We start from the raw sequence: 16341 nt of genomic DNA, 5'->3' as shown, positions 1-16341 counted from the left end.
CTATTAATATAAGTCTACTGATATAGATTAAGATTGTAAAAATAAAACGATAGACACGCAACGTTTGATCTTTAGGATAAATTTATTAGAATGCAAAAATTGTGTGTAATGATTTTAAATTAAAAGTATGTTTCTGAAAACGATATATTTTTTCTTAAGAACTTTGTTTATTTATTTTTATGTTTCGTATATTTTGTTTTACGAAATACGCGATCTAGACGTACATATAGTATGACGATTCTGTATCTTCAGTTTCCGTGATACTCGGCTCATCTAATTGCATCTTGCCAGTGCGATAATTTCGCGCTATTACACGCGATTATTACATATATGAAGCGCAGGATAAAATCCGTTCCGCGAAAACATCAATCACGGGAATCCGAACGTGCGCGAACGTGCAACAAAATTACGTGTTGTGAAAAATTATTTTGCAAACGAGGGACCCATTTACACGACATTGACGCAAACAGCCGCGTCGATTAAATCAAGATATATATGTATATATCTTCGCGTTTCGACATATTGCATGCGGCTGATAAGAATTGAATTCTTGCCGAGGCAATGATTAGCGTTGCGGGCGTTCAGCGACCATTACATATTCCATCGTACGTTATCGTGCACGCTACGATACTCGGTGACCAGTGTAAGGATTTGGATTTTGTCTAATTTGTGGAAGCTGTTCCCTGCGCGCAGCAACGACAGACACGCCAACGAAAAAGTCTCGCACCTACGGAGAAAGATCTCGGTGTGTAATCAGTTCCAATTTAATAGTCAAATTAATGTTAGGCCGCGCGATAACAATAACGTAAATTGCACAAGTATTCTCGTTCATATATAAAGCCGTTTCTTTTTTTTTCTTTTTTATTTTTATACTCTCTTTATTTTCCTGTTGTCTCTCTTTTTTTCAATGCACGTGTATTTATTTTACTGTGAAAGTGTGGAAAATAGTGCAAGTGGAAAGAAACAGATTTCATATTTTTTTATCCTTCTCATATCATCGATATCCTTAATTGACATTTAAATTTTATTTTGCAAACTCGAAATATATATGTCGTAAATTTGACCCTGACATATCTTGATTAATATGCATGTGTTTATTTGCATATTTTTTGATAGATCTCTTTTAAGTTTAAAAATAAAAAATAAGATATAAAAATAAAATAATATATATTAGAGAGCCGCAGGTTTCTCTCTTGTGGATTTTTGCGGAAAAAACGTGATTATTATAACATAAATGGCATTGTGCGCAAAAAAGTTTATGCCAAATAGCACGTTAATAATGTTTAACAATAGAGTATAATCACACGATATAATTTCATGGATTTTTATAAAAAAAATACACATGTTGAAACGAGTTTAGCGTATATTCTGTCTTCGTCGTAATATTCCAACTGTAAAATAAAATTTAAGATATAACGTTATTGCATTATCTAACACATGCTTCTTTAAATTTTTTACTTCTTAATCGCGCCTTTTTTCTATTCTGCAGGCTCAACGCAAATGCTCGCGTCAATGTTCTTTCTTTGTGCGCCATTTTTAATGTTCATCTTATCTTATTAAAAATCGGCATATCGCACAAGTAGAAATGGATATAGTCATATGTTAAACTTTAATTTATACATTCATTTATGTTGCGTGATATATCTGACATTTTTGATTCAAAATGAATGAGATATATCAATGCATAAGAAACAGAACGCGATGGTTAATATGGTCTCTTGATAACTAAATATACGAAAATATATAATAGAATGATTTAATAAATCTTCGGGATTTTGTAATTTGACGGATACACGAGTAAAATTTCGTATTCGTATCGAGTGTTTTCGATTTGAACGTTATCGCGGTCATGAAGTATCCGAGATAAGGGGAAAATTAGCAACTACCGGTCTAACTGTTACGTTTGTTTAATTACTTGTGATTTCGCCAGGCATTATTTCGACATGCGATTATGCATTTTTCGCGCGACACGAGCTCCCGTCACCAGTGGCCGTTTCGACAGACGAAAAAATACAACGAAACAAAAATTATGGATGGAATCTAACATATATATGTTGTCACTTACATAAGAAACCGTATATCGTTACATAAAACATAAATCATATTTGCGCGATTGATGAGCTTTAACATTGAAATACGGATGTGCTATTCAAACACGGGCGAAAATCAAAAGTGCTTTTTTTTTTCTTAATTAAACCTTTGACAGGCTTTTAATGATTGCTGCGAATAATTAATATATTTTATCGATAAAATATTAGATGTACAACTTTGCTTCCGCCGTTTTCTCCCCGAAATTCGAGGCTTTATTGTAAAAAACTGGTTGTACATTTATGATTCAAAGTACTGTCCACTCCCAATGATCGTGCCAATTCTTTTTGACTTTGACTCGAGTCTTCATTAAGTAATGCCTCCAATTCTACATCTTCGAAAATCTTCTCTCTTCCACCGCTATGCCAGTCTTCGACGTGAAAATCACCGTTCTTGAAGCGTTGAAACCACTCACGACACGTTCTTTCACTAATAGCGGCTTCACCATAAGTATTTGAGAGCATTCGATGAGCCACAGCCGTAGATTTCTTCATATTGAAGCAGAAAATTAAAACCTCCCGCAAATGACGAGAATTTGACTCGTAAATTGACATTTTCAGTCGAGAATAACTTTATGATGCAGACACAAATCGACTAATGTTTCTATGGGGTTATGTTGACAGATGCCCAAGTTTATTGCATGACGTCTATGATCTATTTATTTCGACCACTACTTACCGCTAAAGCCATCTATAGGAAAACGGCGGAAGCAAAGTTGTACTAACCTAATATAATTAGGAACAATACTGTAATGCGAAAATTTTCGAAACGATAATCATATTATATATTATAAAAAAATTTGCTACGTATAAATTGTTTTTGTAAAACGGCCGCCTTAATATTATTATTCTTGTATTTATTTATTATTGTCGCTCATATATTTAATTAATGTTAGAGCCTTATGCCCGTATCAGACTACGCATTGAAAATTGAAGATTGAAGATTAAAGATTGAAATTTGACTGATCAGATAAAAAGGGACTAAAATTTCTTTGCCCTAATTAGTCAAATTTCAATCTTCAATCTTCAATCTTCAATTTTCAATGCGTAATCTGATACGGGCTTTATATATCACACTTACTCATGGATTTATGAATGTCTGTATATAATAATTAATATAAAAACGAAATTTAAAAAAAGTTATATATACATATTTTAATTACATAATATTATTTATAACTAAAACGCGCATTAATACTATAATTTACATTTAATATTTTTCCGCAGCAGCTCACGCATTTTAAAAATAGTATTCGTTATAACAAAAATTAATATGTATTACGATCTATCTCCCCATGGTAAGATTACATATTATTATGCATTTAGCAAGACAAGTGCACAATAACGAATACGTAATCGCAGTTTAACAGATTCTTAAATTTCGTCAAAATTTACTTAGCTGTAAATAAATTAACCTGTAAATATTAAATTTCTCAGGATGAATGATAATATATATGATATATAACAAGTTTCGATTATCATGCATCCTGTTTGTTTAAACTTTTGAAGTGGTACATGTATTATCTATTATGACACAACGATTCAAAAGACGAAAAATTGATTACAATATTTTAAAAATGGAAACACAAATGTTTGATTATACAAACTCGTCTTATAAAATATATATGAAGAATATATTTCTCGCAAATATAAAAATTTGTTTTCTTTTACGATCAATTCATATAACTTTATTATTGTATTGATCAAGTAAGAAATAATGGCAATAAAGTTTGTTGATACTTTCAGATTCGCGTTTAATCTCATAGACATTTTAAACTTCGTACTTTGTCGACGTTACATGCCACATTGCCTATATTTTATTGATATCTCTACGATATATCACACAATAATTACGAAATAACGATATATAAATAACGATAATGTTCATATTTAATATATCGTAATAAAAACATGTGAGAAATATTTGTATTTTATAAAATATATTATAACTATTTATTAAATATGCAAATATTTATGTTAGATTTTCCTGTCTTAAAATGAATCTTGCAAAGATAGGACAAAATAATAGCGGAAGATTGTCTCAGTCAAATCGAGAAGACTCAACTTTTATGAAAATATTTATTTAGTTTTCACATATATCAGATAACAAGAACAAATAACAGAAACAAATATTCCCATCAATTTCATATCTTCACGCGATAAATTTAAAAAGCACGGTATCGTAAGAAAATATTGACATAGCACGTTTATCGTGATAAAATAATAGGTAACTACTAAAAATTCCATTACAATTTAGAATTAAATTTATTTCCAGAAAAGTAGATTCTTAGAATATTACTTAAACTATAAGACACATAAATAAGAAGAGAATAAAAAAAAATATATATATCCCAGACAGCACAAGGATGTCCTTAGGACGTCCAAGGACATCCAGGACATACATGTAGGATATGCTCAGGATATCCCATTGTAATCCTCAGATCTCCTCTGGATGTCCTGAGGAAGAGTAAATGATAGCCGTATATTAACCTCTGGAGAATCCAGGGAGATCCTGTGGAACATCCTAAGGATTTTTATAGGATATGTTAGGGATATTTTTCGTATGTTCCAAGGAGCAAATTTTAAAATTTAAATATAAATTAAAATTATGTTTTGTTATTTACTGCCAATATTAAAAATCTAATATTAAAAATAGTTCACCGTTCTTTAATATTTGAGACTTTCGTGCTGTACATGAATATTTTAGGTTTGGCTTCCGGGTTTAAATTGTGTAATATTTTCTAAACAATCCAATATCTGAATTCCCTATGTTGGGATTGCATCAGAAATTGAACTGATAGAAAATAATTACATTTGTAATTTCTTGTCAGTTGCTCTTTGCAAGCTTTATATAATTCTCATGACCAAATCTCAAATACGAGTTCGCGGTTTGTTTACCGCATAGCGGTAAACAAACGAACTAGCGGTTAAATACTATTGTTTGTAAAGTTTTTGGAATGTTGCGAACAGTAACATTTCTCATGAAATATTAAATAAATAATAATTGTGGATATATGAAAATGTGCGCATCAAATTCAATTATTAATATTAAACGAAATTAACGTTAACAATTAATTGCACATGTATATGTCCTCTGGAAATCCAAAAGACATCCAATATAATAGACAGGGCAGATATATCCTACAGACATCCAGGGATTATCCAGTGGACATTTATAGGACATTAATACTTATTATAATACTTAAGATTTCTATTAATTATATAAAATAGCCGACACAACTAAAAATAATTATGTATGCATATTAAACTTTTATAAATATATTTATAATAATATCTTGAAACATCCTACAAATGTCCTGAACCGTCCTGGACATATTCAGGATGATCCTGAGGATGTTTTGTGCTGTCTGGGATATATTGTATATATATACAATATATTTGAATTATAAAGTCAGTAATTGTGTGTCACACAAATCAGATGATATATATTCAATTATAATATATCGATCGTTCATTTAATGGCTTACAGAATTGTAATATCAGAAAGCTTAGAAAGCGTTTACAGTAATAAAAAAGAAAATATAGAGTTTGATGAAGATTAATAGTGCATTGCAAAGGTAAAAGTTCACGATCCCAGATAACAAAATGAGCTATAGAGAAATAACTATATTCTACAGATATAAAAGTAAATTTGCAATAAATTTGTATGTTATTAATATCACATTATAAATAGGCTATTAAGAATAATATGGTATCTTCGTTGATAACACTAAATAATAAAGTATCACGCACGTTGTGCGCTGATTCAATTTTTATTTAATTTCACGAATAATTTTTTGAGTAAACAATTCTTTTTTAATCTTTAACAAATTGATATTTATGCATGTATATAAATTGCATGTAATGTGCTATATAAAAATAATTATATATATACTGAAAACGATTGCGTCAAACACGATTTATGTAATCCGCGTTATTATCAAAAAGAACAGTATTACAAGACTTACATCTACGTTTTGTTCTTATCGTTCGTTATATTTAAAATGCAATGTTTGCAGATATTAAATTCTTTCGCGGCAGCTTCTGTATATGTAATCAAACGAGTTTTTACACAATGGCATTTCGCCATCAAACTTTACGAAAAAGAAACAACTTTACCATATTATTATATTTATAAAAATATATGACGTAATAAGAAAATTAGCATTTTATCGAAGGTTAAAGTAAAGCAAAAAAAAATAAAACTACTACTACTATGTAGTTATTGATATATTCTCTATCTAAATATTAATATAAAATAATTATATATTTATGAATAAGACCGATGAAGAATTTGCAGTTTTCTAGCAGTGAAATGAAAAGCGATTATAATTCTTTGCGCGTTTTACAGTATCTCTATTATCAACTTTTATCTAAACAATTTTTCTTCGAAACATCACGCATAATGGAATAGTTTTTAATATTGTAATATATTTACAGAGAGTAATCTTTTCTCTCGGTTATACATCATAATTTTATGCATGCAATAAATGATGTATTAATGCGCTAAAATGTTCGTAAAAATCTTACATATTAATGTTTAAAGTAAAATGATCTACTATCTTAAATTGTCTATATTATTTAATGGTTGTTAAATACTACAATTCAAACATGCAAAAATATCAAGGTCGGAAATGTTTCAAATGTTATCTAACAACGATCAGTGATGTAAAATCATATGAATTTCGCAAGATAAGATGCGATACACGCGTACCTCGCGATATCTTTGATATACAACTAACAATAAGATAGCCACATATCTCTCGAACTAGAAAAATCCCAATAATATGATTTGTGTTATATTATTATACAGATGTGACATATGCGTATTATACGTTCCCATACAGCACTGCAAGATTGCAACAACATTGCAGCAACATTTTTCTGCAAGATTGCGACATTGCAGAAACATTACGAAATGTTGCTGCAACGTTGTTATGATATTGCAGTAAAATGTCCGCCTACAGAAATATTGCAATATAATATTGCAGCAACATAGCAATATAATATATATGCAATAATGCTTTATGTATATTTATCGACATAATATCTTTAACATATGAAAAAAATAATAAGAAATTAGGCATATAAGAATCAGGATTTAGTGTGTATATAGATTTTCTGTATTATAATAATAACGAAATTATAAATTACAAATTTTTCGGTACACATTCGACTTCCTTCAATGACAAAGAATATCTAATTGTAAGAGAAATAAGAAAAAACTTAATTTGCAATTTTGTAAATTCACAATCTCTTTGTATCCGAAATATTCAGATATGCAAAAAGATTGTGGTGGATTTACGCATACAAGTTTTTTCACATCTCTCTTGTCTTCATATAATCTCAAAATTTATTTATTAAAATCTGAAGTATCTTGCATGTTAAAAAATTATTATCAAATTTTTGATTTTATATAAGAATGGAAACTATTAAAAGAATTCTTAGTCCAATGTCTGAGTCCCCTGTGTTGGGGTTATATCATACAATTTAAGCTAATAAAAATAGTTATTATATCTTTAATCTTATTAGTCGCTCTTTGTAAACTTTATATAATCATCGTGACTAATAATTAAATGAGGAATAGATAGCGCAATATGCGCCGCATAGCGGTAAACGAATGAACTAGCGATTATCGAATACTTTCTTTGGAATATTTTTGGAATGTTGCTGTAACATTACTAAAGTTATATTGTAAAATAATGTCTTTGTAATATTTCTGCAACATTAAACTACAATATGCAATATTGCAATATTGCAGCAATGTTGTTGCAAGCTTTTTAGTGCTGTATGGGGTTCTTGAATCCAAGGATTTATATATTGATATAAAATCGATTATACAATTTCTCGTATATGTATATGTGTAGCTGCATAAGATAGTATATTTTCTATAAGAGAAAAGAATATTAGAAATTGTATAGAATTTATACGTAGAATAAATAAAAGTCACGACATATACAAGAAATTTGGGGTGGAGTTCCGAATAGGTGAAACCTCCGATTTTTTTGAAACTACACTATTTTTTGTATTTTTGAACGCTGATTACGAATATGATAATGAAAATTTGCGACAAGGTCATTTTCAAGGTCAAAACAAAAAAACTGAAAAAATATAACTTTTTAGATATTATTTCGATAAATATTGATGTAAGAAAAAAATGTTTCAAATAAAAGTTGTAGTTCTTGTAAAAATACATAATTTATGTTGTATAAATTTTTTGCGTAAAACTGAAAGTTTTCGAGAAAATCGATGTTAAAGATTAAAAACGGCGGGTGAAGTTCCGAAAAGTGCTCATCTCTGATTTTTTTGAAACTCAGTATTCTTACGTATTTTAATGCACTGATTATGAATATCATAGTGAAAATTGGTGCATTTCTCATTTTCATAGTGAAAATCATGAAAAACCCATAAAAATTTTAGATCTTACAGAGAAAAACATTTTATGTCCTATTAATTTTTACCGTACGAGTGATAGTTTTCAACAAAAACGATGGAATCCAAATCCTATATCTGTTCTCCCATCTAAGCATGTACTTTGCAGTACATATACGATTCCACATGGGTTTACAACTTTCCACGTAGAGCGAGGTTCCACGCAAATCTATTTGTCTAGTTTTTCGATAGTGGCGCCCCCCACAAGGGGGCGGAACCCACTGTTTCCACGCATACACTTTTCCACGCGAAGCAAGGTTCCACATGGGTTTGCAACTTTCCACGCAGAGCGAGGTTCCACGCAAATCTATTTGTCTAGTTTTTCGATAGTGGCGCCCCCCACAAGGGGGCGGAACCCACTGTTTCCACGCATACACTTTTCCACGCGAAGCAAGGTTCCACATGGGTTTGTAACTTTCCACGTAGAGCGAGGTTCCACGCAAACCTATTTGTCTAGTTTTCCGGTAGTGGCGCCCCCCGCAGGGGGGCGGAACCCACTGTTTCCACGCATACACTTTTCCACGCGAAGCGAGGTTCCATATGGGTTTGCAACTTTATAAAAAATTGCAAAATTATAAAAAAATATAAAAATTATAAAAAGAAAAAAATGGTTCTTCTTCACGTCAGTTCTTTGTCACGTCCTTATCGTTGACTCCGGGTTCGGCTGAGAACGAAGAATATATTGATGTTTGAGAGGGTTTTTCTTGTCTAATTTTTTTCGAAAACTATCAGTTTTACGCAAAAAATTTATAGAACATAAATGATGTATTTTTTTTTAAACTGCAACTTTTATTTGAAACATTTTTTTCTTACATCAATATTTATTGAAATAATGTCTAAAAAGTTATATTTTTCCAGTTTTTTTGAGTTTTGACCTTGAAAATGATCTTGTCGCAAATTTTCATTATCATATTCGTAATCAGCGTTAAAAAATACAAAAAATAGTGTAGTTTCAAAAAAATCGGAGGGTTCACCTATTCGGAACTTTATCCAATTTATTATATGATATAAGTGCAAATTTCAAATTCATCAATGCGACAGCATAAAGCTAAATGTATCTATATTAATCAAGACATGGAAATAATTCGTATGCGGAATAGAAAATATACCCCAAGGACATTTAACTGTGCTAATATATTTATATGTAAAAAAAAATAAATAAAAATAAAAAATATAATAAATTTCAATAATATGATTACGACAAAACAGAAATAGACGTTCGATGATTCACGTTTTAAGTAAATGTATCTATTAAAAATAAATACAATTTATTTATATATGCAACTATTATATTTGTACAAAGTATATTATCGCTTTTTAACTTTCCCAGACAGCACAAGGATGTCCTTAGGACGTCCAAAGGGCATCCAGGACATACATGTAGGATATCCTCAGGATATCCCATTGTAATCCTCAGATCTCCTCTGGATGTCCTGAGGAAGAGTAAATGATAGCCGTATATTAACCTCTGGAGAATCCAGGGAGATCCTGTGGAACATCCTAAGGATTTTTATAAGATATGTTAGGGATATTTTTCGTATGTTTCAAGGAACAAATTTTAAAATTTAAATATAAATTAAAATTATGTTTTGTTATTTACTGCCAATATTAAAAATCTAATATTAAAAATAGTTCACCGTTCTTTAATATTTGAGGCTTTCGTGCTGTATATGAATATTTTAGGTTTGGCTCCCGGGTTTGAATTGTGTAATATTTTCTAAACAATCCAATATCTGAATTCCCTATGTTGGGATTGCATCAGAAATTGAACTGATAGAAAATAATTACATTTGTAATTTCCTGTCAGTTGCTCTTTGCAAGCTTTATATAATTCTCATGACCAAATCTCAAATACGAGTTCGCGTGTCGCATAGCGGTAAACAAACGAACTAGCGGTTGAATACTATTGTTTGTAAAGTTTTTGGAATGTTGCGAACAGTAACATTTCTCATAAAATATTAAATAAATAATAATTTTGGATATATGAAAATGTGCGCATCAAATTCAATTATTAATATTAAACGAAATTAATGTTAACAATTAATTGTACATGTATATGTCCTCTGGAAATCCAAAAGACATCCAATATAATAGACAGGGCAGATATATCCTACAGACATCCAGGGGTTATCCAGTGGACATTTATAGGACATTAATACTTATTATAATACTTAAGATTTCTAAATTATATAAAATAGCCGACACAACTAACAATAATTATGTATGCATATTAAATTTTTATAAATATATTTATAATAATATATCTTAAAACATCCTACAAATGTCCTGAACCGTCCTGGACATATTCAGGATGATCCTGAGGATGTTTTGTGCTGTCTGGGTTTGTTACTTTTAACATGAGAAGCGAAATTTTTCATAAAAAATTAAAGAATATATGGAACAAAAAATTTCATGATTATTATTCTTGCAAGTTTTTTAGCAAAAAAGCATAAGTAGACACAATGCAATGTAATTAGTTATCGAATATAGATTTTTTGCAATTTCTCTATTTGACAGTCAATCTTGTGACATTGTATTTCTTACTAGAGGCTCTCTCATCTCGATATTTTTCTGCAGTGTAAAATTAATTTCTAGCTTTGGTCGGTAGATGACAGGCGCGAGTATTTTTTTTCATGTCGCATTGTGTTTCTATGTTGCGTGTCTTTCAAGATGCCAGATGCCACATCTGTATAGATAACAAAACAATGAATAATGGACGTGTGTATATCTGTATATATCAGCTGATTGACGAATGAGTCACACGACATCACGATATGTCAATTAAATTGTCGATAAATTGAATTCTGCTGCATTTCGCTTGAATTTATTGGAGTAGAATAAAATTACAAAGACTCCTATCGCGAAATGGCGACGAATTATATATGGGATGCCGAAAATGCGGCATCAACATGCAATGTATGTAATTCAACATTACGATATGTTCCTTCAATATTATTTTTCAATGCTTTGTTTTATCCGATGAATATCTTTGTTCCCAACATGATAATAATCATATAATAAAATTCACTCGACAATAATATAATAAATCTTTTAAATATAATTCCACTTTCACACATTATATTATCACAATTTTAATTTCAAATCATAAAGGAAGAAAATAAAAATTATTGTAAGAAATATGTATATATATAGATTAATAGTTACAAGAAAGTAGAAAAAAAAAGGCAAAGTTTTTATATATAAGATAGTTTTGAACAACAATATTCTTTCAGATCATTTTTATATATAAATAAGGATCTGCCATTTTTTCAGATACAAATTATACTATTTGTAGGAGGAATATTTCATCTATAATATGGTTTAAAGATGGAAATTTTTCATTCAAGATTCATGAGAAAAATATTCTTTGAAATAATTTCATATTCAAAACTATTAAAGAATTTATGCACGTTGTATTGAAAAATAAATTTATAAGCAGAAATATTAATGTGTTACATGATTTCATTAATGAAATATAATCGAATTTATTTTAAAAAAATCATTAATTTTTTTCTCTAGACCGACGAAACCACACCACTTCTGTCAGAGGGTGGTCAAGCCAACATGTCTGAGAAGATTGGTATCTCGCAACAAACTTTGGTTTCCACTAATGGTCAAAAAGCTAGGAAATTGCCACAATACCTAGCAGGCATAGCAGCAACGCTTGGTGCTCTCGCCGCTGGTATGGTACTGGGTTGGACATCGTCCGCTGGCGAGAATGGCAAGAATCTGATGCAGGACTATCACATATCCATTAGCATAAGCCAATTCTCCTGGATAGGATCGCTCGCCACTCTCGGAGCAGGCGCGATATGTATTCCCATTGGTATATTGGCAGATCTAATTGGCAGAAAGACTGCTATGCTATTTATGGTGGTTCCTTTCACTATTGGTTGGCTATTGATCATCTTCTCGAAATCGATGCTCATGTTCTACTTTGGTAGATTCATTACTGGTGTCAGCGGTGGGGCCTTCTGCGTGGCTGCCCCTTTATATACATCAGAGATAGCCGAGAGCGAGATCCGTGGTATGCTTGGTTCTTATTTTCAATTGATGCTTACTGTAGGTATTCTGCTCTCGTACGTTCTTGGGGCTGTTCTGGAAAACATGATAACATTGTCAATCATTTCGGGGATTGTGCCACTAATCTTCTTCGCAGTATTCTTCTTCATGCCAGAGTCTCCAGTATATTATTTAAAGAAAGGAAACCAGGAAGCTGCCAGGAAAAGCTTGTCCAGACTTCGCGGTGATCAGTATGACGTCGAGGTCGAATTGCAGGCGCATCGCGAGGCACTTGAGAAGACCAGTCGAAGAGGCGTGTCATTTGTTGTCATAATTAAATCAGCAGCTGTCAAAAAGGGCTTTTGGATTGCTTTGGTAATCGCTTATGGATTAATGCTCTTTCAACAAATGAATGGTGTAAATTCCATCATTTTTTACTCCTCGGATATCTTCGCCAAAGCTGGAAGCTCTCTACCGCCCGCTAAGGCATCTATTATTATAGGAGCGGTACAAGTAATATCGGTTTTCTTGAGCTCTTTAGTCGTTGATAAATTGGGCAGAAGGATATTATTGCTGGCATCGATCGTGGTTATGTTTTTAATGACTTTTATTCTTGGAATTTACTTTTATTGTATCACTCATACCACTGCTTTTGACAATCTTAAATGGTTTGCGCTTATTCCACTATGCGTTTTTCTTATAATGTTCTCCTTCGGCTTTGGCCCGATTCCATGGATGATGATGCCAGAAATCTTCGCGCCAGAAGTGAAGGGAATTGCTGGAAGCAGCGCCTGCTTATTCAACTGGCTTGCAGCTTTTATAGTCACTAAGTTTTATAGTGACATGGTTGACGCTGTACAATCTTATGGTACTTTCTGGATATTCTCTTCATTCTGCGCCATTGGTATTGTATTTGTTTATTTCATGGTCCCAGAAACTAAGGGCAAGACACTGGACCAAATCCAAAGGGAATTGAATAATTAATAAGTTGAGTTAGAGTTCCTATTAAAAATATAAATTGTAAATATATACATATATGTACATATATAAATTGTAAATATATATATATATATATATAGATTATGTATACATATATGTTACAATATTTAAACAAAATATACATTGTAAATTGATAATATTATACCAAGCTTGTATCGCAACATGTATTTTTATGGCTACATAATGTCATTTCAAATTCTCTAGATTGCCATTTTATAATGTATAATACTGTTCAATATCCTCATTATCATTTCATTATACTATAGTACCATCTTAATCCTCACCTGATGGATATCATTGAAAGTGATAAAAGAAAATAAATATAGCTTTTCTATTTTCTCTAATTTTATTAAACTTCATTAGTCATCATATCTTGAAGAAAAACACATAAAATCTAAATTTGAGCTCTGGGAAATTTTAATATGACTCGTAAATATTGTTAGTTGATTTTTGTCTGAGTATTAAAGATAGTATCAGTGTCTTAATGATACTTGACGATTTTATTGTAAAATAAGATTGATTCTTCTATAAATTTTTATTTTAATTGTTATCACTATATTTTCATTATTATTTAATAGAAATAAAATTATCATTATATGTAACAAATAAATATCATTTACTTTATATTTATTTGCCCACTATAAATAAATTATTGTTAAACATTTAAAATATTAAATTTTTTTGCATTTTTCTGTTGAATTATAAATTAACAGAAACATCTCTGACGTTATTTTATCCTTCGCCAAAAATGTAGGAATCTGTTTTTATCTTATTTTTATTTCGCCTTATCCTATCTTTTATCATTAGTTTCTTATGATTCGTTTCGCATTTTCTTCCATAGATGTCTACACTTTTACATTTTCGTTGTATAATTAATTTTATTTTATAACAAAACAAGAAATATATGCCAAAACTGAAGATTAAAGAAGTTTTTCAAAGTGTTTATCATATACGAATCTAGTAAGTAAGAAACAATAAATCAATATTTTGAAATATTAATTTTATGCAAATTTTTGTATAATATCCTGAATAAGTTAAAATCGTTCGCTATTGAAATTATAATTTTCATATAAATAAAATCTTTATTTTTATAAATTAACCCAGACAGCACAAGGATGTCCTTAGGACGTCCAAAGGGCATCCAGGACATATATGTAGGATATCCTCAGGATATCCCATTGTAATCCTCAAATCTCCTCTGGATGTCCCGAAGAAGAGTAAATGATAGCCGTATATTAACCTCTGGAGAATCCAGGGAGATCCTGTGGAACATCCTAAGGATTTTTATAGGATATGTTAGGGATATTTTTCGTATGTTTCAAGGAGCAAATTTTAAAATTTAAATATAAATTAAAATTATGTTTTGTTATTTACTGCCAATATTAAAAATCTAATATTAAAAATAGTTCACCGTTCTTTAATATTTGAGGCTTTCGTGCTGTACATGAATATTTTAGGTTTGGCTCCCGGTTTTGAATTGTGTAATATTTTCTAAACAATCCAATATCTGAATTCCCTATGTTGGGATTGCATCAGAAATTGAACTGATAGAAGATAATTACATTTGTAATTTCCTGTCAGTTGCTCTTTGCAAGCTTTATATTTATATAATTCTCATGACCATGACCAAATCTCAAATACGAGTTCGCGTGTCGCATAGCGGTAAACAAACGAACTAGCGGTTGAATACTATTGTTTGTAAAGTTTTTGGAATGTTGCGAACAGTAACATTTCTCATGAAATATTAAATAAATAATAATTTTGGATATCTAAAAATGTGCGCATCAAATTCAATTATTAATATTAAACGAAATTAACGTTAACAATTAATTGCACATGTATATGTCCTCTGGAAATCCAAAAGACATCCAATATAATAGACAGGGCAGATATATCCTACAGACATCCAGGGGTTATCCAGTGGACATTTATAGGACATTAATACTTATTATAATACTTAAGATTTCTAAATTATATAAAATAGCCGACACAACTAAAAATAATTATGTATGCATATTAAACTTTTATAAATATATTTATAATAATATCTTAAAACATCCTACAAATGTCCTGAAGCGTCCTGGACATATTCAGGATGATCCTGAGGATGTTTTGTGCTGTCGGGGAGATGTCATATGTCATATGGGTAATCTTATTTTTTATTTTTTTATATAAACGATGTGTTAACGAGTCTCTTTTCTAATATTATATATATATATATAATAATTCTAATATTATATTGTATATATGAAATATATACGAAATTCTAATATTATATATATATATATATATATATATATATATATATTGATATATAATAAAATGTGCTTTTTCGTGGAAATGCATGATTTTAAATTGGATATTTAGAAAAAGTAGAATTCACACATATCAGAAAAATATATATATATATTTCGATAATAAAATTTAAAACAAAAATATTTATATACGGCCAATTAAAGTGCGTACATATTTCGATTATTATACCTTGATTAAAAATTTTAATCTAGAAATAAAAGGAATCATCGCGTGTTATAAAAAATCATACACCGATATTTTTTCAGAAATATGTATTATATAGTATCAGAATTTATACACAGTTCACGCTTGATTTAACGTGAGCCACTATCATATGTCTCTTGATATATTGTATCTCAATTATACATATATCGTCTTGTCGGTCCAGTGTAGATCTATTTTCCGATGGTGTGACCGTGCGAATAGTGTCTGATGAATCAAACTATATACGCGGAATATAGGAAGAAGAGGCCGCGTCGATGCCGACAGAGAGGAAACGAGGTGCTCGCGTGGTCCACGGCAGCCA

At 30.4% G+C, this 16341-nt stretch overlaps 1 protein-coding gene across 3 annotated transcripts; it reads left to right on the top strand.

Annotated features, from left to right (window-relative positions):
* Positions 1-438: 438 nt before the first annotated feature.
* On the top strand, positions 439-13944 carry LOC138937713 (facilitated trehalose transporter Tret1). 3 transcript variants are annotated; one of them, XM_070304243.1, is made up of 2 exons: positions 439-745; positions 12039-13943. In XM_070304243.1, exon 2 carries the CDS (start codon positions 12084-12086, stop codon positions 13503-13505), a length of 1422 nt encoding a protein of 473 aa, XP_070160344.1. In that variant the 5' UTR covers positions 439-745; positions 12039-12083; the 3' UTR covers positions 13506-13943. The 3 variants fall into 3 exon arrangements, 2 of the variants coding, with proteins under 2 accessions (XP_070160344.1, XP_070160343.1); XR_011447559.1 differs by lacking the exons at positions 439-745; positions 12039-13943 and adding exons at positions 10972-11435; positions 11793-12030; XM_070304242.1 differs by lacking the exon at positions 439-745 and adding an exon at positions 11189-11435 and having other exon boundaries at positions 12039-13944.
* Positions 13945-16341: the final 2397 nt, after the last annotated feature.

Source organism: Polyergus mexicanus, unplaced genomic scaffold, assembly GCF_030449975.1.
Source record: "Polyergus mexicanus isolate NDT 795.1 unplaced genomic scaffold, iyPolMexi1.0 SCAF_11, whole genome shotgun sequence".
Taxonomy (NCBI): domain Eukaryota; kingdom Metazoa; phylum Arthropoda; class Insecta; order Hymenoptera; family Formicidae; genus Polyergus; species Polyergus mexicanus.
This window is presented reverse-complemented; position numbering and strand designations above follow the sequence as displayed.

Bases quoted from the DNA above. Each gene is read 5' to 3' on its own strand.
- LOC138937713 (XM_070304242.1), top strand. From the start codon at position 11,385: ATGGCGACGAATTATATATGGGATGCCGAAAATGCGGCATCAACATGC. The intron at 11,436-12,038 runs GTATGTAATTCA...TTTTTTCTCTAG, and splicing joins ATGCGGCATCAACATGCAAT to ACCGACGAAACCACACCACT.